The 23,515-nt window shown below is 46.0% G+C and overlaps 1 protein-coding gene across 1 annotated transcript in view; it reads right to left on the bottom strand.

Annotated features, from left to right (window-relative positions):
* Window positions 1–17,347, bottom strand: part of LOC123061551 (glycerol-3-phosphate acyltransferase 1) — a 32,104-nt gene extending 14,757 nt beyond the window's left edge. Inside the window, exon 1 of the mRNA XM_044484707.1 lies at window positions 16,573–17,347. Within this exon, the coding sequence (XP_044340642.1) occupies window positions 16,573–17,289 (717 nt within the window). The 5' untranslated portion in view covers window positions 17,290–17,347. The remainder of the gene's footprint in view (window positions 1–16,572) is intronic.
* Between the last annotated feature and the right edge of the window lie 6,168 nt (window positions 17,348–23,515).

Genomic DNA, 23,515 nt, shown 5'->3' with positions numbered 1-23,515 from the left:
AGCTCTTCGCGATGCAAAAATCGGTGAAGGTAGAAATCAAGAAAAACATCAAGTGCTGATGGTTGACAAGACCACTAGTTTCAAGAGAAAGGGCAAAGGGAAGAAGGGGAACTTCAAGAAGAACGGCAAACAAGTTGCTGCTCAAGTGAAGAAACCCAAGTCTGGACCTAAGCCTGAGACTAGGTGCTTCTACTTCAAAGGGACTGGTCACTAGAAGCAGAACTACCCCAAGTATTTGGTGGATAAGACGGATGGCAAAGTGAACAAAGCTATATTTGATATACATGTTATTGATGTGTACTTTACTAGTGTTTATAGCAGCCCCTCGGTATTTGATACTGGTTCGGTTGCTAAGAGTAGTAACTCGAAATGGGAGTTGCAAAATAAAGAGAGACTAGTTAAGGGTGAAGTGACGATATGTGTTGGAAGTGGTTCCAAGATTGATATGATCATCATCGCACACTTCCTATACTTTCGGGATTAGTGTTGAACCTAAATAAATGTTATTTGGTGTTTGCGTTGAGCATAAATATGATTGGATCATGTTTATTGCAATACGGTTATTCATGTAAGTTAGAGAATAATTGTTGTTATGTTTACATGAATAAAACCTTCTATGGTCATACACCCAATGAAAATGGTTTGTTGGATCTCGATCATGGTGATACACATTTTCATAATATTGAAGCCAAAAGAGGCAAAGTTAATAATGATAGTGCGACTTATTTGTGGCACTACCGTTTAGGTCATATTGGTGTAAAGCGCATAAAGAAAATCCATACTGATGGGCTTTTGGAATCACTTGATGCTTGCGAACCATGCCTCATGGGCAAGATGACTAAGACTTCGTTCTCCGGAACAATGGAGCAAGCAACAGATTTGTTGGAAATCATACATACTGATGTATGTGGTCCGATGAATATTGAGGCTTGCGGCAGGTATCATTACTTTCTGATCTTCGCAGATGATTTGAGTAGATATGAGTATATCTACTTGATGAAACACAAGTCTGAAATATTTGAAAAGTTCAAAGAATTTCTAAGTGAAGTGGAGAATCATCGTAACAAAAATAAAAGTTTCTACGATATGATCGCAGAAGTAAAATATTTGAGTTACGAGTTTGGCCTTCAGTTAAAACAGTGTGAAATAGTTTTACTACTCACGCCACCTGGAACACCATAGTGTAATGGTATGTCCGAACGTCGTAACCGTGCTTTATTAGATATGGTGCGATCTATGATGTCTCTTACCGATTACCACTATCGTTTTGGGGTTATACATTAGAGACAGCTACATTCACGTTAAATAGGGCACCATCTAAATCCGTTGAGACGACACCGCTTGAGGCCATGAAATCTGAGATGAGATCCATGTATGAGAACAAAGTATGGACTTTGATTGACTTGCCCATTGATAGGCGAGCCATTGAGAATAAATGGATCTTCAAGAAGACGACTGACGCTGACGGTAATGTTACTGTCTACAAAGCTCGACTTTTTGCAAAAGGTTTTTGACAAGTTCAAGGGATTGACTATGATGAGACCTTCTCACCCGTAGCGATGCTTAAGTCTGTCCGAATCATGTTAGCAATTGCCGCATTTTATGATTATGAAATTTGGCAAATGGATGTTAAAACTGCATTCCTGAATGGATTTCTGGAAGAAGAGTTGTATATGATGCAACCAGAAGGTTTTATCGATCCAAAGGGAGCTAACAAAGTGTGCAAGCTCCAGTGATCCATTTATGGACTGGTGCAAGCCTCTCGGAGTTGGAATAAACGCTTTGATAGTGTGATCAAAGCATTTGGTTTTGTACAGACTTTTAGAGAATCCTGTATTTACAAGAAAGTGAGTGGGGGCTCTGTAGCATTTCTGATATTATATGTGGATGACATATTATTGATTGGAAATGATATAGAATTTCTGGATAGCATAAAGGGATATTTGAATAAGCGTTTTTCAATGAAAAACCTCGGTGAAGCTGCTTACATATTGGGCATTAAGTGAAGGAAATATGCCCTAGAGGCAATAATAAAGTTATTATTTATTTCCTTATAATCATGATAAATGTTTATTATTCATGCTAGAATTGTATTTACCGGAAACATAATACATGTGTGAATACATAGACAAACAGAGTGTCACTAGTATGCCTCTACTTGACTAGCTCGTTAATCAAAGATGGTTATGTTTCCTAACCATGAACAATGAGTTGTTATTTGATTAACGAGGTCACATCATTAGTAGAATGATCTGATTGACATGACCCATTCCATTAGCTTAGCACCCGATCGTTTAGTATGTTGCTATTGCTTTCTTCATGACTTATACATGTTCCTATGACTATGAGATTATGCAACTCCCGTTTACCGGAGGAACACTTTGGGTACTACCAAACGTCACAACGTAACTGGGTGATTATAAAGGAGTACTACAGGTGTCTCCAATGGTCGATGTTGGGTTGGCGTATTTCGAGATTAGGATTTGTCACTCCGATTGTCGGAGAGGTATCTCTGGGCCCTCTCGGTAATACACATCACATAAGCCTTGCAAGCATTACAACTAATATGTTAGTTGTGAGATGATGTATTACGGAACGAGTAAAGAGACTTGCCGGTAACGAGATTGAACTAGGTATTGGATACCGACGATCGAATCTCGGGCAAGTAACATACCGATGACAAAGGGAACAACGTATGTTGTTATGCGGTCTGACCGATAAAGATCTTCGTAGAATATGTAGGAGCCAATATGGGCATCCAGGTCCCGCTATTGGTTATTGACCAGAGACGTGTCTCGGTCATGTCTACATTGTTCTCGAACCCGTAGGGTCCGCACGCTTAAGGTTACGATGACAGTTATATTATGAGTTTATGCATTTTGATGTACCGAAGGTTGTTCGGAGTCCCGGATGTGATCACGGACATGACGAGGAGTCTCGAAATGGTCGAGACATAAAGATTGATATATTGGAAGTCTATGTTTGGACATCGGAAGTGTTCCGGGTGAAATCGGGATTTTACCGGGTTACCGGGAGGTTACCGGAACCCCCCGGGAACCATATGGGCCTTCATGGGCCTTAGTGGAAAGGAGAAAGGGGCAGCCCAAGGGGGCTGCGCGCCTCCCCCCTTCCCCTAGTCCTATTAGGACTAGGAGAGGTGGCCGGCCACCCCTCTCCCTCTTTCCCCCTTGGGAATCCTAGTTGGAATAGGATTGGGGGGGGGGAGTCCTACTCCCGGTAGGAGTAGGACTCCTCCTGCGCCACCTCCTCCTGGCCGGCGCCTCCTCCCCCCTTGGCTCCTTTATATACTGAGGCAGGGGCACCTCTAAACACACAAGTTGACACAAGTTGATCCACGTGATCGATTCCTTAGCCGTGTGCGGTGCCCCCTGCCACCATATTCCTCGATAATACTGTAGCGGAGTTTAGGCGAAGCCCTGCTGCTGTAGTTCATCAAGATCGTCACCACGCCGTCGTGCTGACGAAACTCTTCCCCGACACTTTGCTGGATCGGAGTCCGGGGATCGTCATCGAGCTGAACGTGTGCTCGAACTCGGAGGTGCCGTAGTTTCGGTGCTTGATCGGTTGGATCGTGAAGACGTACGACTACTTCCTCTACGTCGTGTCATCGCTTCCGCAGTCGGTCTGCGTTGGGTACGTAGACAACACTCTCCTCTCGTTGCTATGCATCACATGATCCTGTGTGCGCGTAGGAAATTTTTTGAAATTACTACGAAACCCAACAGTGGCATCCGAGCCTAGGTTATTGATGTTGATGTTATATGCACGAGTAGAACACAAGTGAGTTGTGGACGATACAAGTCATACTGCCTACCAGCATGTCATACTTTGGTTCGGCGGTATTGTTGGACGAGACGACCCAGACCAACCTTACGCGTACGCTTACGCGAGACCGGTTCCCTCGACGTGCTTTGCACAGAGATGGCTTGCGGGCGACTGTCTCTCCAACTTTAGTTGAACCAAGTATGGCTACGCCCGGTCCTTGCGAAGGTTAAAACGGAGTCTATTTGACAAACTATCGTTGTGGTTTTGATGCGTAGGTGAGATTGGTTCTTACTTAAGCCCGTAGCAGCCACGTAAAACATGCAACAACAAAGTAGAGGACGTCTAACTTGTTTTTGCAGGGCATGTTGTGATGTGATATGGTCAAGGCATGATGCTGAATTTTATTGTATGAGATGATCATGTTTTGTAACCAAGTTATCGGCAACTGGCAGGAGCCATATGGTTGTCGCTTTATTGTATGCAATGCAATCGCGATGTAATGCTTAACTTTATTACTAAACGGTAGTGATAGTCGTGAAAGCATAAGATTGGCGAGACGACAACGATGCTACGATGGAGATCAAGGTGTCGCGCCGGTGACGATGGTGATCATGACGGTGCTTCGGAGATGGAGATCACAAGCACGAGATGATGATGGCCATATCATATCACTTATATTGATTGCATGTGATGTTTATCTTTTTATGCATCTTATCTTGCTTTGATTGACGGTAGCATTATAAGATGATCTCTCATTAAATTATCAAGAAGTGTTCTCCCTGAGTATGCACCGTTGCCAAAGTTCGTCGTGCCCAGACACCACGTGATGATCGGGTGTGATAAGCTCTACGTCCATCTACAACGGGTGCAAGCCAGTTTTTGCACACGCAGAATACTCAGGTTAAACTTGACGAGCCTAGCATATGCAGATATGGCCTCGGAACACGGAGACCGAAAGGTCGAGCGTGAATCATATAGTAGATATGATCAACATAAATGATGTTCACCATTGAAAACTACTCCATCTCACGTGATGATCGGTCATGGTTTAGTTGATTTGGATCACGTAATCACTTAGAAGATTAGAGGGATGTCTATCTAAGTGGGAGTTCTTAAGTAATATGATTAATTGAACTTAAATTTATCATGAACTTAGTACCTGATAGTATCTTGCTTGTTTATGTTGATTGTAGATAGATGGCTCGTGCTGTTGTTCCGTTGAATTTTAATGCGTTCCTTGAGAAAGCAAAGTTGAAAGATGATGGTAGCAATTACACGGACTGGGTCCGTAACTTGAGGATTATCCTCATTGCTGCACAGAAGAATTACGTCCTGGAAGCACCGCTGGGTGCCAGGCCTGCTGCTGGAGCAACGCCAGATGTTATGAACGTCTGGCAGAGCAAAGCTGATGACTACTCGATAGTTCAGTGTGCCATGCTTTACGGCTTAGAATCGGGACTTCAACGACGTTTTGAACGTCATGGAGCATATGAGATGTTCCAGGAGTTGAAGTTAATATTTCAAGCAAATGCCCGGATTGAGAGATATGAAGTCTCCAATAAGTTCTATAGCTGCAAGATGGAGGAGAACAGTTCTGTCAGTGAGCATATACTCAAAATGTCTGGGTATAATAATCACTTGATTCAATTGGGAGTTAATCTTCCGGATGATTGCGTCATCGACAGAATTCTCCAATCACTGCCACCAAGCTACAAGAGCTTCGTAATGAACTATAATATGCAAGGGATGAACAAGACTATTCCCGAGCTCTTCGCAATGCTGAAAGCTGCGGAGGTAGAAATCAAGAAGGAGCATCAAGTGTTGATGGTTAACAAGACCACTAGTTTCAAGAAAAAGGGCAAAGGGAAGAAAAAGGGGAACTTCAAGAAGAACGGCAAGCAAGTTGCTGCTCAAGAGAAGAAACCCAAGTCTGGACCTAAGCCTGAAACTGAGTGCTTCTACTGCAAGCAGACTGGTCACTGGAAGCGGAACTGCCCCAAGTATTTGGCGGATAAGAAGGATGGCAAGGTGAACAAAGGTATATGTGATATACATGTTATTGATGTGTACCTTACTAGAGCTCGCAGTAGCACCTGGGTATTTGATACTGGTTCTGTTGCTAATATTTGCAACTCGAAACAGGGACTACAGAATAAGCGGGCACTGGCAAAGGACGAGGTGACGATGCGCGTGGGAAACGGTTCCAAAGTCGATGTGATCGCAGTCGGCACGCTACCTCTACATCTACCTTCGGGATTAATATTAGACCTAAGTAATTGTTATTTGGTGCCAGCGTTGAGCATGAACATTATATCTGGATCTTGTTTAATGCGAGACGGTTATTCATTTAAATCAGAGAATAATGGTTGTTCTATTTATATGAGTAATATCTTTTATGGTCATGCACCCTTGAAGAGTGGTCTATTTTTATTGAATCTCGATAGTAGTAATACACATATTCATAATGTTGAAGCCAAAAGATGCAGAGTTGATAATGAAAGTGCAACTTATTTGTGGCACTGTCGTTTAGGTCATATCGGTATAAAGCGCATGAAGAAACTCCATACCGATGGACTTTTGGAACCACTTGATTATGAATCACTTGGTACTTGCGAACCGTGCCTCATGGGCAAGATGACTAAAACACCGTTCTCCGGTACTATGGAGAGAGCAACAGATTTGTTGGAAATCATACATACCGATGTATGTGGCCCGATGAATATTGAGGCTCGTGGCGGGTATCGTTATTTTCTCACCTTCACAGATGATTTAAGCAGATATGGGTATATTTACTTAATGAAACATAAGTCTGAAACATTTGAAAAGTTCAAAGAATTTCAGAGTGAAGTTGAAAATCATCGTAACAAGAAAATAAAGTTTCTACGATCTGATCGTGGAGGAGAATATTTGAGTTACGAGTTTGGTGTACATTTGAAAAACTGTGGAATAGTTTCGCAACTCACGCCACCCGGAACACCACAGCGTAATGGTGTGTCCGAACGTCGTAATCGTACTTTACTAGATATGGTGCGATCTATGATGTCTCTTACTGATTTACCGCTATCATTTTGGGGATATGCTTTAGAGACGGCCGCATTCACGTTAAATAGGGCACCATCAAAATCCGTTGAGACGACGCCTTATGAACTGTGGTTTGGCAAGAAACCAAAGTTGTCGTTTCTTAAAGTTTGGGGCTGCGATGCTTATGTGAAAAAGCTTCAACCTGATAAGCTCGAACCCAAATCGGAGAAATGTGTCTTCATAGGATACCCAAAGGAAACTGTTGGGTACACCTTCTATCACAGATCCGAAGGCAAAACATTCGTTGCTAAGAATGGATCATTTCTAGAGAAGGAGTTTCTCTCGAAAGAAGTGAGTGGGAGGAAAGTAGAACTTGACGAGGTAACTGTACCTGCTCCCTTACTGGAAAGTAGTTCATCACAGAAAACTGTTTCAGTGACACCTACACCAGTTAGTGAGGAAGCCAATGATAATGATCATGAAACTTCAGATCAAGATACTACTGAACCGCGTAGATCAACCAGAGTAAGATCCGCACCAGAGTGGTACGGTAATCCTGTTCTGGAGGTCATGCTACTAGATCATGATGAACCTACGAACTATGAAGAAGCGATGGTGAGCCCAGATTCCGTAAAGTGGCTTGAAGCCATGAAATCTGAGATGGGATCCATGTATGAGAACAAAGTATGGACTTTGGTTGACTTGCCCGATGATCGGCAAGCAATTGAGAATAAATGGATTTTTAAGAAGAAGACTGACGCTGATGGTAATGTTACTGTCTACAAAGCTCGACTTGTCGCAAAAGGTTTTCGGCAAGTTCAAGGAATTGACTACGATGAGACCTTCTCACCCGTAGCGATGCTTAAGTCCGTCCGAATCATGTTAGCAATTGCCGCATTTTATGATTATGAAATTTGGCAAATGGATGTCAAAACTGCATTCCTGAATGGATTTCTGGAAGAAGAGTTGTATATGATGCAACCAGAAGGTTTTGTCGATCCAAAGGGAGCTAACAAAGTGTGCAAGCTCCAGCGATCCATTTATGGACTGGTGCAAGCCTCTCGGAGTTGGAATAAACGTTTTGATAGTGTGATCAAAGCATTTGGTTTTATACAGACTTTCGGAGAAGCCTGTATTTACAAGAAAGTGAGTGGGAGCTCTGTAGCATTTCTGATATTATATGTGGATGACATATTACTGATTGGAAATGATATAGAATTTCTGGATAGCATAAAGGGATACTTGAATAAAAGTTTTTCAATGAAAGACCTCGGTGAAGCTGCTTACATATTAGGCATTAAGATCTATAGAGATAGATCAAGACGCTTAATTGGACTTTCACAAAGCACATACCTTGACAAAATTTTGAAGAAGTTCAAAATGGATCAAGCGAAGAAAGGGTTCTTGCCTGTGTTACAAGGTGTGAAATTGAGTAAGACTCAATGCCCGACCACTGCAGAAGATAGAGAGAATATGAAAGATGTTCCCTATGCATCAGCCATAGGCTCTATCATGTATGCAATGCTGTGTACCAGACCTGATGTGTGCCTTGCTATAAGTTTAGCAGGGAGGTACCAAAGTAATCCAGGAATGGATCACTGGACAGCGGTCAAGAACATCCTGAAATACCTGAAAAGGACTAAGGATATGTTTCTCGTATATGGAAGTGACAAAGAGCTCATCGTAAAAGGTTACGTTGATGCAAGCTTTGACACTGATCCGGACGATTCTAAATCGCAAACCGGATACGTGTTTACATTAAACGGTGGAGCTGTCAGTTGGTGCAGTTCTAAACAAAGCGTCGTAGCGGGATCTACATGTGAAGCGGAATACATAGCTGCTTCGGAAGCAGCAAATGAAGGAGTCTGGATGAAGGAGTTCATATCCGATCTAGGTGTCATACCTAGTGCATCGGGTCCAATGAAAATCTTTTGTGACAATACTGGTGCAATTGCCTTGGCAAAGGAATCCAGATTTCACAAAAGGACCAAACACATCAAGAGACGCTTCAACTCCATCCGGGATCTAGTCCAGGTGGGAGACATAGAGATTTGCAAGATACATACGGATCTGAATGTTGCAGACCCGTTGACTAAGCCTCTTCCACGAGCAAAACATGATCAGCACCAAAGCTCCATGGGTGTTAGATTCATTACAGTGTAATCTAGATTATTGACTCTAGTGCAAGTGGGAGACTGAAGGAAATATGCCCTAGAGGCAATAATAAAGTTATTATTTATTTCCTTATAATCATGATAAATGTTTATTATTCATGCTAGAATTGTATTTACCGGAAACATAATACATGTGTGAATACATAGACAAACAGAGTGTCACTAGTATGCCTCTACTTGACTAGCTCGTTAATCAAAGATGGTTATGTTTCCTAACCATGAACAATGAGTTGTTATTTGATTAACGAGGTCACATCATTAGTAGAATGATCTGATTGACATGACCCATTCCATTAGCTTAGCACCCGATCGTTTAGTATGTTGCTATTGCTTTCTTCATGACTTATACATGTTCCTATGACTATGAGATTATGCAACTCCCGTTTACCGGAGGAACACTTTGGGTACTACCAAACGTCACAACGTAACTGGGTGATTATAAAGGAGTACTACAGGTGTCTCCAATGGTCGATGTTGGGTTGGCGTATTTCGAGATTAGGATTTGTCACTCCGATTGTCGGAGAGGTATCTCTGGGCCCTCTCGGTAATACACATCACATAAGCCTTGCAAGCATTACAACTAATATGTTAGTTGTGAGATGATGTATTACGGAACGAGTAAAGAGACTTGCCGGTAACGAGATTGAACTAGGTATTGGATACCGACGATCGAATCTCGGGCAAGTAACATACCGATGACAAAGGGAACAACGTATGTTGTTATGCGGTCTGACCGATAAAGATCTTCGTAGAATATGTAGGAGCCAATATGGGCATCCAGGTCCCGCTATTGGTTATTGACCAGAGACGTGTCTCGGTCATGTCTACATTGTTCTCGAACCCGTAGGGTCCGCACGCTTAAGGTTACGATGACAGTTATATTATGAGTTTATGCATTTTGATGTACCGAAGGTTGTTTGGAGTCCCGAATGTGATCACGGACATGACGAGGAGTCTCGAAGTGGTCGAGACATAAAGATTGATATATTGGAAGTCTATGTTTGGACATCGGAAGTGTTCCGGGTGAAATCGGGATTTTACCGGGTTACCGGGAGGTTACCGGAACCCCTCGGGAACCATATGGGCCTTCATGGGCCTTAGTGGAAAGGAGAAAGGGGCAGCCCAAGGGGGCTGCGCGCCTTCCCCCTTCCCCTAGTCCTATTAGGACTAGGAGAGGTGGCCGGCCACCCCTCTCCCTCTTTCCCCCTTGGGAATCCTAGTTGGAATAGGATTGGGGGGGGGAGTCCTACTCCCGGTAGGAGTAGGACTCCTCCTGCGCCACCTCCTCCTGGCCGGCGCCTCCTCCCCCCTTGGCTCCTTTATATACTGAGGCAGGGGCACCTCTAAACACACAAGTTGACACAAGTTGATCCACGTGATCGATTCCTTAGCCGTGTGCGGTGCCCCCTGCCACCATATTCCTCGATAATACTGTAACGGAGTTTAGGCGAAGCCCTGCTGCTGTAGTTCATCAAGATCGTCACCACGTCGTCGTGCTGACGAAACTCTTCCCCGACACTCTGCTGGATCGGAGTCCGGGGATCGTCATCGAGCTGAACGTGTGCTCGAACTCGGAGGTGCCGTAGTTTCGGTGCTTGATCGGTTGGATCGTGAAGACGTACGACTACTTCCTCTACGTCGTGTCATCGCTTCCGCAGTCGGTCTGCGTTGGGTACGTAGACAACACTCTCCTCTCGTTGCTATGCATCACATGATCCTGTGTGCGCGTAGGAATTTTTTTGAAATTACTACGAAACCCAACATTAAGATCTATAGAGATAGATCAAGACGCTTAATTGGATTTTCACAAAGCACATACCTTGACAAAGTTTTGAAGAAGTTCAAAATGGATCAAGCAAAGAAAGGGTTCTTGCCTGTGTTACAAGGTGTGAAATTGAGTAAGACTCAATGTCCGACCACCGCAGAAGATAGAGAGAAAATGAAAGATGTTCCCTATGCTTCATCCATAGGCTCTATCATGTATGCAATGATGTGTACCAGACCTGATGTGTGCCTTGCTATAAGTCTATCAGGGAGGTACCAAAGTAATCCTGGAGTGGATCACTGGACAGCGGTCAAGAACATCCTGAAGTACCTGAAAAGGACTAAGGATATGTTTCTCATATATGGAGGTGACAAAGAGCTCATCGTAAATGGTTACGTTGATGCAAGCTTTGACACTGGTCCGGACGATTCTAAATCGCAAACCGGATACGTGTTTATATTGAACGGTGGAGCTGTCAGTTGGTGCAGTTCTAAACAAAGCGTCGTGGCGGGATCTACATGTGAAGCGGAGTACATAGCTGCTTCGGAAGCAACAAATGAAGGAGTCTGGATGAAGGAGTTCATATCCGATCTAGGTGTCATACCTAGTGCATCGGGTCCAATAAAAATCTTTTGTGACAATACTGGTGCAATTGCCTTGGCGAAGGAATTCAGATTTCACAAGAGAACCAAGCACATCAAGAGACGCTTCAATTCCATTCGGGATTTAGTCCAAGTGGGAGACATAGAAATTTGCAAGATATATACGGATCTGAATGTTGCAGACCCGCTGACTAAGCCTCTTCCACGAGCAAAACATGATCAGCACCAAGGCTCCATGGGTGTTAGAATCATTACTGTGTAATCTAGATTATTGACTCTAGTGCAAGTGGGAGACTGAAGGAAATATGCCCTAGAGGCAATAATAAAGTTATTATTTATTTCCTTATATCATGATAAATGTTTATTATTCATGCTAGAATTGTATTAACCGGAAACATAATACATGTGTGAATAGATAGACAAACAGAGTGTCACTAGTATGCCTCTACTTGACTAGCTCGTTAATCGAAGATGGTTATGTTTTCTAGCCATAGACATGAGTTGTCATTTGATTAATGGGATCACATCATTAGGAGAATGATGTGATTGACTTGACCCATTCCATTAGCTTAGCACTTGATCGTTTAGTTTGTTGCTATTGCTTTCTTCATAACTTATACATGTTCCTATGACTATGAGATTATGCAACTCCCGTTTACCGGAGGAACACTTTGTGTGCTACCAAACGTCACAACATAACTGGGTGATTATAAAGGTGCTCTACAGGTGTCTCCGAAGGTACTTGTTGGGTTGGCGTATTTCGAGATTAGGATTTTTCACTCCGATTGTCGGAGAGGTATCTCTTGGCCCTCTCGGTAATGCACATCACTTAAGCCTTGCAAGCATTGCAACTAATAAGTTAGTTGCGGGATGATGTATTACGGAACGAGTAAAGAGACTTGCCGGTAACGAGATTGAACTAGGTATTGAGATACCAACGATCGAGTCTCGGGCAAGTAACATATCGATGACAAAGGGAACAACGTATGTTGTTATGCGGTCTGACCGATAAAGATCTTCGTAGAATATGTGGGAGCCAATATGAGCATCCAGGTTCCGCTATTGGTTATTGACCGGAGACATATCTCGGTCATGTCTACATAGTTCTCGAACCCGTAGGGTCCGCACGCTTAAAGTTTCGGTGACGATTGTATTATGAGTTTATGTGATTTGATGTACCGAAGGTAGTTCAGAGTCCCGGATGAGATCGGGGACATGACGAGGAGTCTCGAAATGGTCGAGGCGTAAAGATCGATATATTGGACGACTTTATTCAGACATCGGAAAGGTTCCAAGTGATTCGGGTATTTTCGGGGGTACCAGGGAGTTACGGGAATACGAGGAAGAAGTAATGAGCCTCATGGGCCAAGTGGTGGAAGAGAGGAGGCAGGGCGCGCGCCCCCCCTAGCCCAAACCGAATTGGACTAGGGGGTCGGCCCCCCTTTCCTCCTTTTCCTCCTTCTCCTTCCTTCTCCTTCTCCTCCTTCCTTTCCTCCTCCTAGTAGGAGTAGGAAAGGGGAGTCCTACTCCTACTAGGAGGAGGACTCCTCCTCCTGGCGCGCCCATAGAGGGCCGGCCGGCCTCCTCCCTTGCTCCTTTATATACAGGGGCAGGGGGGCACCTCTAGACACACAAGTTGATCAGTTGATCTCTCCCAGCCGTGTGCGGTGCCCCCATCCACCATATTCCACCTCGGTCATATCGCAGCGGTGCTTAGACGAAGCCCTGCGTCGATAGCAACATCATCACCGTCACCACGCCGTCGTGTTGACGGAACTCTCCCGTGAAGCTCTGCTGGATCGGAGTTCGCGGAACGTCATCGAGCTGAACGTGTGCTGAACTTGGAGGTGCCGTGCGTTCGGTACTTGGATCGGTCGGATCATGAAGACGTACGACTACATCAACCGCGTTGTGCTAACGCTTCCGCTTTCGGTCTACGAGGATATGTGGACAACACTCTCCCCTCTCGTTGCTATGCATCACCATGATCTTGCGTGTGCGTAGATTTTTTTTGAAATTACTACGTTCCCCAACAAGGATCTCCTAAGGACCCGGGGGAGGTTACATCCGATCAAGCAGAGGTGCATCGGCGACGAGACCCACGAACTACCTCGGTCCTATGGGGACGATGGAGGCCGCACCAACCGCGCAACTGGTCGCAATGGTATGCGGCTTATTAGAGTGGAGTTCCACTATGCATCGCTTAATCCTACATAACTACAAACCTGACCTCAAATTGGTCATATCCGGTCTCGCCACGACGCTAAGCTATACGCCTTAGAGCATGGTTAATAGTGCAGTCAACTGTTGACTATATGATATTGTCATGTCATATATAGTCATCATTTATAGCCACTCACACAATAAAGTTAGCTAAAAAGTGACTACAAAAGTGGTATGCTTTCTCATATTCTCACTATCGCTTTCTTCATATTTGTTGTATCTGCCTAGAAGCGCGTATATAGTTAAGCTCTTGCATGAAATCCCACTTTCCTCACTTTTTCATGTCTCTCTTCTCCATATAGGCAAAATGACCATGTAAGTGGGCTATAAACATGCTATTGTACTTGCTCTTAGTGTGTCTAGGCAAGTAATATGCCTTCCTGTGTAAATTCTGAAGTGTGCACATGTAATGATGTTGTTAGCATTAAGCATCTCATCTTATATGGTGTAACATTGTATTCTTTGGAGTTGACGTTGTAGTTCTTTCACTTTGGATGAAAGCACAACACTCACACCACATGCTAGCCTCTCAAACAAAGTTTCTGCCCAACGAAACACCCACTAGTGCTACATTCCCTACTGTTGAAAAAAACTTGGTGTTTTGACATTTTTTTTGGCCAAACTTAAATGATTACCACCCAAAAAACTCTACTCCTCTTGTCACAAATATACTATGTTTTGAATATTTCAATATAGACTACACACGGACTGAAATGAGTGAACAAATATACTAAAACATGTCTAGATATATCTGATTCAGAAAAAAGTTAGAACATTTTATATTTATGAACGGAGGGAGTATACTATTTTGATTCAATGTATGAAAGTATTATGTATAAATTTGTCCCCAAAATGCTTCTGTAAGATAACTTTTATTTGAACACAAGTTTTATAGCTATACCAAATACTTCTTTCATCCCAAAATATAATGCGTATTAGATTTTTAAAAATCAAACTTCATAAATTTTGACCAAAATATAATTTTTTTATCACCATCAAGAATATCAAATCAATACTATTAGATTCATCATGAAATGTATTTTCATATGGTATACATTTGATATTGCAGATATAGACAATTTCCTCTTAAATTCGGTCCAAATTTCTGAAGCTTGACTTTCTTGAAAATCAATGCACATTATATTATGGGATAGAGCGACTACAAACTAATGGTAAACATTATGTTCAGACGGCCATGTTAATGTTCGGAACCTCATCTTTTTTGGGCCTAAGGAGTACACTATAAAACCATTGAATGGAGCCATTCAGTAACTCTCCAACTTAGGACAGTAAAACCGAACCACTTCCCAGCTTTCTCATGCACTATGTGATTATAATGAACTTGAACTCGGGTAATTACAAAATATTTGAATTGATACATGAAAAACCAATGGTAAGTTGAAAAAAATATAACCAGGATGAAGATATGTAGCTTAATGTTTTATCCTAGTTGCCCACTTAGTCTCCTTGTCGTCTTAGCATGGTGAAACTCCGTTGAGTTGTAAGGTATGGTTTTTTTCCTCTATGTGCATCAACATGATACAGAGGCAGTTGTTTTTAATCCCCTCTTTGAAAAAAAATATAGTATTTGGGCTAAGATTATTGCCATAAATTATTCGATATATAGGTCACAATTCATACTCACTTCTTTACAGAACTTACAAGTACACTTGCAATTTCATTTTGCTATCAAAGTTGTGAGAACTAATGTGTAACGTAAAATACCGTAACAATTGTAAGAAATGCAATTTGGAAAAGTGGGTTAGATATAGCCAAGATCCTAGCTGCACTCCAACTACATTGAGATATGTGCATGTTGGAGGTTGTCATCTTTGCAACTTATCTAAGTTTCGTAGATGGCAGTTCGATACGATTGAGTATGATAACATACAAGATTCCTTCTGGAAATAAACTACCGTTCAGAACAACAACGAGCAATGTATCAAATTTTAACATCGATATTTTGGGATCAGACGGGGACGGGTTCAAAGATTTAGGGATCAGATGGGGTGGGTCCAAAGACTCCGCTCTACGGCTCTAGTAATAGTGACATGATCAAACAATTAAAGTTGGAAGGCTGGTTGCACATTATGTAACGTCATATTTAGTTTCTGTTGGTTCTCCTTATAATTGTACCTCCTTACCGTTTGCAGGGATACATTTTTATAGTATTATCTTAGACCAATCAACAACCTACAGTTTTTTTTAAAAAACTACCTATTGTTTTCCCCTTTAAAAGAACGGAAACGAGCAGTTCATATAAGGGATAAAATGACGGGAAATGTGCATTGGAGCACCCGGGTGCCACACACCCCTATATGACAATAGCATTAAAAAATATTTCAGGAGATTTTAAAAAAAATCTAAAATTCTGAGATATGAAACCTCGGTGCCCATTGTACACCCATGTTCATTTTCATGGGGAATGAGTGCCCGTGTTATCCGCGGCGCGGGAATTACGGTCCGACATACGTTACATCCACTTTTTTCTCTTCGATATATACGATTTTTTTCTCGTTTTTACTGACATTACCACGGGCATCCATTCCTCACAGAATTGAACACGGATGTATAATAGGCACCCAGGTTTCATATCCCATAATTTTGGATATTTTTTTAAATTTTCATAATATGTTTTTAATGCTATATTTATATAGGGGTGTGTGACACTGAAGAGCCACTGATACTGTTCCAGAAGATCACACTTAAAATTGACGATAGGAGATCCTTCAATTTTTTTGGGGGCTCCGCCACAATCCTGTGATCACGGTCCAGTTTTGCAGTGAGCCGTGAGGCCGTGACCGCACACGGACGGGTGGCCCTGTAACTTCATTTTCGTCCAAATAACAATGCAATCGATCGAGAACGTACTTGTCATATCTTTAAAGAAGTCCTAACTTGATCGGGTGATATATGAGTAGAACTACAATTATGCAAACAGCACTCTAATAAAGAATTAACTATAGAACTTTAGTAGACTGTTAAGCACGAATGTACGAACCTTGCAGTAGGAGGTGAAGTGGTGATTAAGTGGGTTGGAGCTCCCGACAACGGCAAGGTCGGCCATGCCGCCGTCCACTCCAAACTCCGACCTCAGGACCTTCTCCGTCATGCCGCCCGGCAATGGCCCTAACCTGCCCAGCAGCCCGGTGAAGTAGCAGCGGCGACCAACCTTAATCATCTGAAGTTCATTCCCGACAACTATGTCCGCGGCCATGTACTCTTTGAGGAACCACTCCGCCATCACCTTCGGCGTGCTCGTCACCGCCACCTTCCTCTTCGCCGGCAGCCACAAGCGATCGTACACCTCCGCGTTGAGCTTCTCCATGTAGAACTTGGGCAGGATGGCGCGGGCCACGAGGTTAGCGTCCCGTGGCCTGAGTCCGACGAAGGTGACGAACGCCATGACCCTGAGGCTGGCGTCGGAGTGCTCGCCGAGTATCCATACGAGAGGAAAGAAGACGAGGAGGAGTAGCGCCCGGAGAAAGCTACCGCCCTCAAAGGCGACGAGCATGAAGTAGGGGAAGAGAGCTCTGGACCTCAGGATCCCGCCGTGGAAGTCGTACAGCACCGTCCTTCCGGCAGCGGCCGGGATGGTGCACCCGGAGGCGGCAACGGTAGATGGCTTGCTCTGCAAGCTGCGGAGTTTCCTGGCCGAGCGGTACAAGTTGACGAGCCAGTGGGCGCCTATCTTGGGGAGGATGTTATGGAAGACCATCTCCTACTTCCGGCTCACGTACGGAGAACGGTGCTTGTGCAAACTTCACCAGCCAGCTGCCAACAATAGCTTGGTGCGGTGCCAGTCGTTGAAAGGTGTTTATATAAAGATTTGTTAGAAGGATAGAGAGAGATTGGTGCAAGTCAGAACATATCCAACTCTGGTACTAATACATATTTCTGGTTGGACGTAAGGATTCACCAGAAACCTCTCGCTACATTATTCCCGTGTCTCTACTCTCACACCACTATACCCCTCGCTCGTATGGCTACTGTTTTTAACTACGGTTTAGATTCAATCCTACGGAACTGCCTAACCTCTAATGCTACTGCCGTGTTGTGCTCTGAGTTGTCTCTCCTGCAGGATTTCCAACTGTTGACTGGGCCAGACGGGCGCTACCTCAATGGTGGCCTATGCTTCTCCACCAGGGCCGCCTACACGCTGACCATGGGCGAGTTTTTACAATGGCTGCTGTTCCGGGATCGACTCAACTCCAAAAGCAACCTACTCCGCAAGCACACGGTCTCTGACTCACTATGCCCGCTCAGCGGATATGGCAACGGATTGGCCTTTCCCCCTTGGCCACCATCGATGATCTTTGGGACCGCCGTCTCCCTTCTCAGCTGGATGCGGCAATCTGGCACTCCATCCTCCTCATTATTCTATGAAAGATTTGGGACTCCAGAAATGCTATGACCTTCAGGCAGCAAAACAACCGTAGTATCCTCACACTTAGGAGAATCATTGATGATGATCTCATGCTCTGGACGCACCGGATGAAGAAAACAGAGCAAAAGCAGGCCGCCTCCTCATGGCGTTCCTACCTCTTATTACGGTTACACATGCTTATGTAATTTCACCTTGTAATCAGTCAAATAATGGGTTACAAATTTGAGAAATATATTTAGGTGGGAGCTCCCCCCCCCCCCCCCCCCCGCCCGTGATTTTTCAAAAAAATATATTTCCTAACTAATCATGATACTCAACATCCTCCACAGTCACAACGGTAGCGATGTAGGCGGAGAGACTGGAGAAGAATCCGAAGGTAAGCCGGCGGACACCCCCCATAGTCGTAACGGTCAATGCATCGCGAAAGTCGTGGCTGGACTGGAAACCAGCGAGGTTGCTCAAGCAGGGCAGTAGCCCTTTGTGCCGTTGTCGAAGTAGCCGAGAGCGTGGGTGGTGTAGTCGTGGTCGAGGTAGCCATGCGAAGAACGCCGTGGTTGATGTCAAGTCGGGATAGTCGGTGTCGAGGAGGTCGCCATGGAGCCACGGGCGCAAGTAGGCGGCGAGTTAGTCATGGGCGCAGTAGTGTCGAAGCAGTGGTGCGACGGGAATAAGACGGTGTTGACGAGGCGTCGAGCCAGGTTTGCCAGGCCCGGGAACAAGTCGTGGACGAAGGCACGCATCGGTGTTGCCAGCACCGGGCATGCGTAGACGGGGACCTGCACAAGTTGTACGCCATGTCAGAGGAGTCGGAGGGGACAACAGAAAAGGACTCGACGATGATTGCGGTGCCAGTCAACGTGGGTAGAAGGGGCCGATGTAGACCGCAGTTGTCGGAGTAGATGAAGTGGTCGAGGAAGATGACGGCGATGCTGGCGATGAGCTGGTGCTGAACGAAGATGAAGGGGGTGGACGGGCGGCGTGGCTCGCGTAAACGAGAGGCAGCGGCGCCGAGAAAGCAGAGCGGCGTCAGCGGCCTGACAAGGCGGCGGCGGATAGGTTAGGAGTGCGGCGGCAATGCTCGAAGTAGGCGAGGAGAATCCAATAGCATGACGAAGAACGGCGCGGATGGTGGTGTTCCCCCACTAAGGGAGGTGGTGCGGCGCATACCACGTGGAAGTTGACACATGAGGATGGCAAAGTGGACCACGTGCCACGGCGCTATGGCCCGAAGGGGCGACACAACGGCAACATGATGGTCGCGGCGACGGCGGGAAGACCTCGGGGCGGCGGCTTGGAATGCGTGCCGCGGCACTATGGCCCAAAGGGGCGATGCAGCAGCGGTGCGCCGGTCGGTGTAGCCATGGGGACGGCCTCGGGCAGTGGCGGGGGCCGCATGTCGCGAAGCTACAGTCCGAAGGGGCGACGCAGCAGCGGCACATGAGCCGGTGCAGCCGTCAGAAGAACCATGAGGCAGCGGCGCTATGGCGAGACGGAGCAACATAGCAGCAGCCGGTTGCTCGATCGGTGTAGGGGCGCGTTGCACTTGGGACGATCTTCACAGAAACTACGGAGTTGCGCGCGCAACTGACGGGTCAAATCGATCGCACGACGTAGATGAGGTGGACTGCGGGCAGGCGGGTGATCAATCCGATCGCGCACGATGTCGGGGACGTCGCTCAGTGAAGACGGGGTGCTGACAGAGTCCAAGATGAAGCCGGCGGCGACGGTCAACGTGCGGACGAGCGCGTCAGCACTAGTACCCGGGCTGCCCATGCATCACTGGCGCCTAGGTAGCGAGGCTCGAGGGACCAACGCAACAGTGACGCACGACCTCGAGGCAGTCGGCGAGCCCGAGGCAGTCGGGGACGGGGCCGGCGAGGCAGATGGCACGGGGCAGGGATGGGTGGTGATGAAGAAGTCCCGGTCGGATCAAGGCGGTGACGGCCGATGCAGGGCGACGGACGGGCAAACGTGCAGACGACGGTCATGACGGGCCCCCTTGTCGTACGTGGCCACCGAGTTGAAGAAGAGGCCGGCCGGCCGCACCAATGTCGGAATAGAGGCGCGCATGGGTCGACCGCGGTGGCTGGCGGCACAAACCAATCTTAGATCGGAAAACTAAAAAGGTAATCACCGATCAAGGCGATCGGAAGGAGAGAGAAAACTCCGTATCGAGCGATCGGGGAAAAAGACTCTCTACGGCAGCCGGTCAACAACACCGGCGGACGAACCCTAGGTACGGGTGGCGCAGCCCCCAACAAAGGTCATGAAGGGCGACCTCCCCGCGGGTTGCGCGCTGAGCGAAAGCAGCGGAGGCGGCTATACTCTTGGGAGTATGTACTCCCATCCTTAATATACCTCATATACGCATTAATTATACCTCTTTATCATTCTCAATATACTTCATTAAATATTCTAAGATACCTCAATACGAGTTTTGTTGAAAAAATATCATCTGCGACGTACTTTTTGTAATATATCTTTTTCACGTACAAACACATCAGTATATACGTAAAAATTTAAAAATATGTAGACTCACATGAATTTTTTCATGAAATTCATTTTGGGGTATCTAATAATTACTAATGAAGTATATTAAAAATAATAAAGAGGTATAGAAGACTCATCTATGTGGTATATGAGGAGCGGGAGTACGTACTCACAGGAGTACACAACCATTTTCCTATAAATAGATGGTCAATTTGGAGTATAAGACAAGACAAAACATATCCTAGTCTATTTCATATTTCCTAACTAATCACAACACTCGACAAGATTGACTGGGAACCGGAACGTTTTGGTTGACTGGAAGGGAAATAAGTGGGTGGGCGAAAACTAAGGGATTTTTTTCAAGAGTACGCCAAAATGGCGTACTATATTTTTATAGAAGGCAGAAGATATTTACAAGCAGTCTAGCAAGATGCGAACATCCTGCTTGACAAGCACCAAGACCGAATGTAGAACAAAATCACTCTCTCACAAAAGGATCTAAGGCTCCTACACCTAGTCCCGCTAGCGACCACTCCTTGATCTTCGAAAGCACAAGCGTCGCCAGTTGCTCGGGCGCCCTTTGATCGGGCACTCTATTGAACACCCTCGCATTTCTATGTTTCCACAAAACCCATGCCGCGCTGATCACGAAGGAGTCAAAACCACGACGAATTTTGCCCGAGAACCTTGTACTTTGCTGGAACCACCATTCGGTAAACGTGTTGCTCTGGGTTGGTGGTGCAATGTTCATTTGCATTGTGTCAAAGCAGCGATTCCATGCCTCCCGCACGTAGATGCATCTCACGTGAATGTGATCAACGTTGTCCTGGTCCTGCAAGCAGGTGAAGCAAGAGGATGGCTCGTCCTGGAGCCCATGCCGGGCGCGATTGTCAGACGTCCATAAGCGGTACTAAACCATGAGCCAAGCGAAGATCTTGCAGCGCAACGGTGCCTAGCTCCGCCAGATGGCCATAGCAGTCGGCGAACGCACAAAGCCCATGCATAATCTCTGGTAGGTCGACCTTGCCGTGTAAGCTCCGAACTTGTCAGCAGGCCAAGTGAACTGATCAGGAAGGTTATCGTCCCGCGGTACCATCGCAATGGCAAGGCACAAGTGAGCCACCTGCATGTGCGCCGGGAAAGAGATGTCACCTTGCACATCTCGCGACCATGCGTTATGCGTCAGTGCCTGTCGGACAGTCCTGGCGTTGCGCGCCCTCGTGCAAACCATCTCCAGGATCAACGGAGCAATCTCGCTGACCGTGAAACCATGAATCCATCTGTCCATCCAAAACATAATCCTCTCCCATTGCCAAGTGTAATCTTGATGAAGCTATTGAAGATCGACTTGGCCTCGGTGTCTTCAGCAAGTGGGATGCCCTGCCATGGTCGAAGCAGATCCGTTCTGCGTAGCCATTCCCAGCGCACTCTCAAAGCGATGGCCTGCAGACTCAGATCCTTGATGCCCAGCCCACCAAGGCTCGTCGGCCGACAGATTGTGTCCCATGCCACAAGGCACTGCCCACCATTGACTTTATCTTTCCCGGCCCAAAAGAAATCCCACATCCATTTGTTGATTTCCTCAAAAACCCAAGCCGGGGCATCTAGAACCATGATTTGGTGAATGGGCCTTGCAGAGACCACCGATTTGAGAAGGATGAGCCGCCTAGTCTGTGTATGAGCCCTCTCTGCCATGCTGGAACCACCTTCCTGACCTGATCAAGGAGCGGGTGCCAATATGTGTGGCACAACTGATGGATCTTTAAAGGGATGCCAAGATACTTAAACAGGAACGCACCCAATTGGCAGCGAAGAATAGCTCTAACTCTCCGCCCATCCTCCTCTGCACCACGAATTAGGATAGCCGCTGATTTGGCGAAGTTGATCTTGAGCCCCGAAGCTTCCCCAAAGACCTCGAGGAGCTCTCTCACGTAGTGCAGGTTCTGCGTCTCTGGCTTGACAAACATGGCGACGTCGTCCGCGTAGATAGATAGCCTTTGTAGAGGTAGGATGCTGTAGACCGTACTGAGCAAGCCCGCGTTTGTAGCTTTGCAGAACAACGTTGTAAGCACGTCCATGGCGATCACGAAAAGTAGGGGGGGGCACCGGGTCCCCTTGCCTCAAGCCTTTAGCATGATAGATTGTGCATCTCGGGCTCCCATTCACAATGATCTTTGTGCTCACAAAACAGAGTAGCATGGAAACCCAACTGATCCACTTCCATCTGAAACCCCTGGCCCTCAAAACTTCCAGGAGGAAGGTCCACGAGAGTGAGTCGAAGGGTCTCAGGATGTCGAGCTTGAGGACGAGCCCCTTGATCTTAGCCGCATAGATTTTGCGGGCGACTTGCCTCACCAGAAGGTAATTATCATGGATACTTCTTCCTTTTGCGAAAGCCGACTGGTTTGCGCTAACTACTTCGTGCAATCTCCTGCGCGCCCGCATGGCCAGAATCTTGGCAAAGAGCTTGGAGAAGCTGTGAGGGAGGCTGATGGGCCTAAAATCCTTGACCTCCAAGGCCTCCAAAGTCTTAGGAATAAGCACGATGTGCGCCTTATTGAGCTTGAAAAAACCCCTGTCGTCCCCCACATACAGCTTAAGCAAGGCAGCCATGATATCGTGCTTGATCACCGGCCAAGCTTTGTGATAGAACAAACCGATGAAGTCGTCAGGGCTGGGGGCTCTGTCTGGTGGGAGCTCCTTAATCACGCTCCAAATCTCCTCCTCCGCGAAGATCTCCTCCATGTCCGCGAGGTCTAGTTGTGGCAAGCCCAGCAGATCGAGATTTAAGGAGTGCACACACGTGTTGGCCGTACCCAACAGCCTGTCATATACCCCGGCGAACACGTCCTCAATTTTGCCTTGGTCCGTGAGGATCTCCTCCTCGTGCTTCAGCTATGCGATATAATTCTTGGATCTCCTACCATTGGCCACCGCCTGAAACAGCTTTGTGTTGGCGTCCCCTTCTTTCAACCACCTGATCTGTGATCTCTGTCGATCAATTGTTCGCTGGAGTGAGGCAAGACCCAACAGCGCAACCTTGAGCGTCCTCCTCAACCACCATTCC

This window comes from Triticum aestivum, chromosome 3A (assembly GCF_018294505.1).
Source record: "Triticum aestivum cultivar Chinese Spring chromosome 3A, IWGSC CS RefSeq v2.1, whole genome shotgun sequence".
NCBI classification, from domain to species: Eukaryota; Viridiplantae; Streptophyta; class Magnoliopsida; order Poales; family Poaceae; genus Triticum; species Triticum aestivum.
Note: the sequence above shows the minus strand (reverse complement) of the source record. Positions and strands in the feature narration are given on the sequence as shown.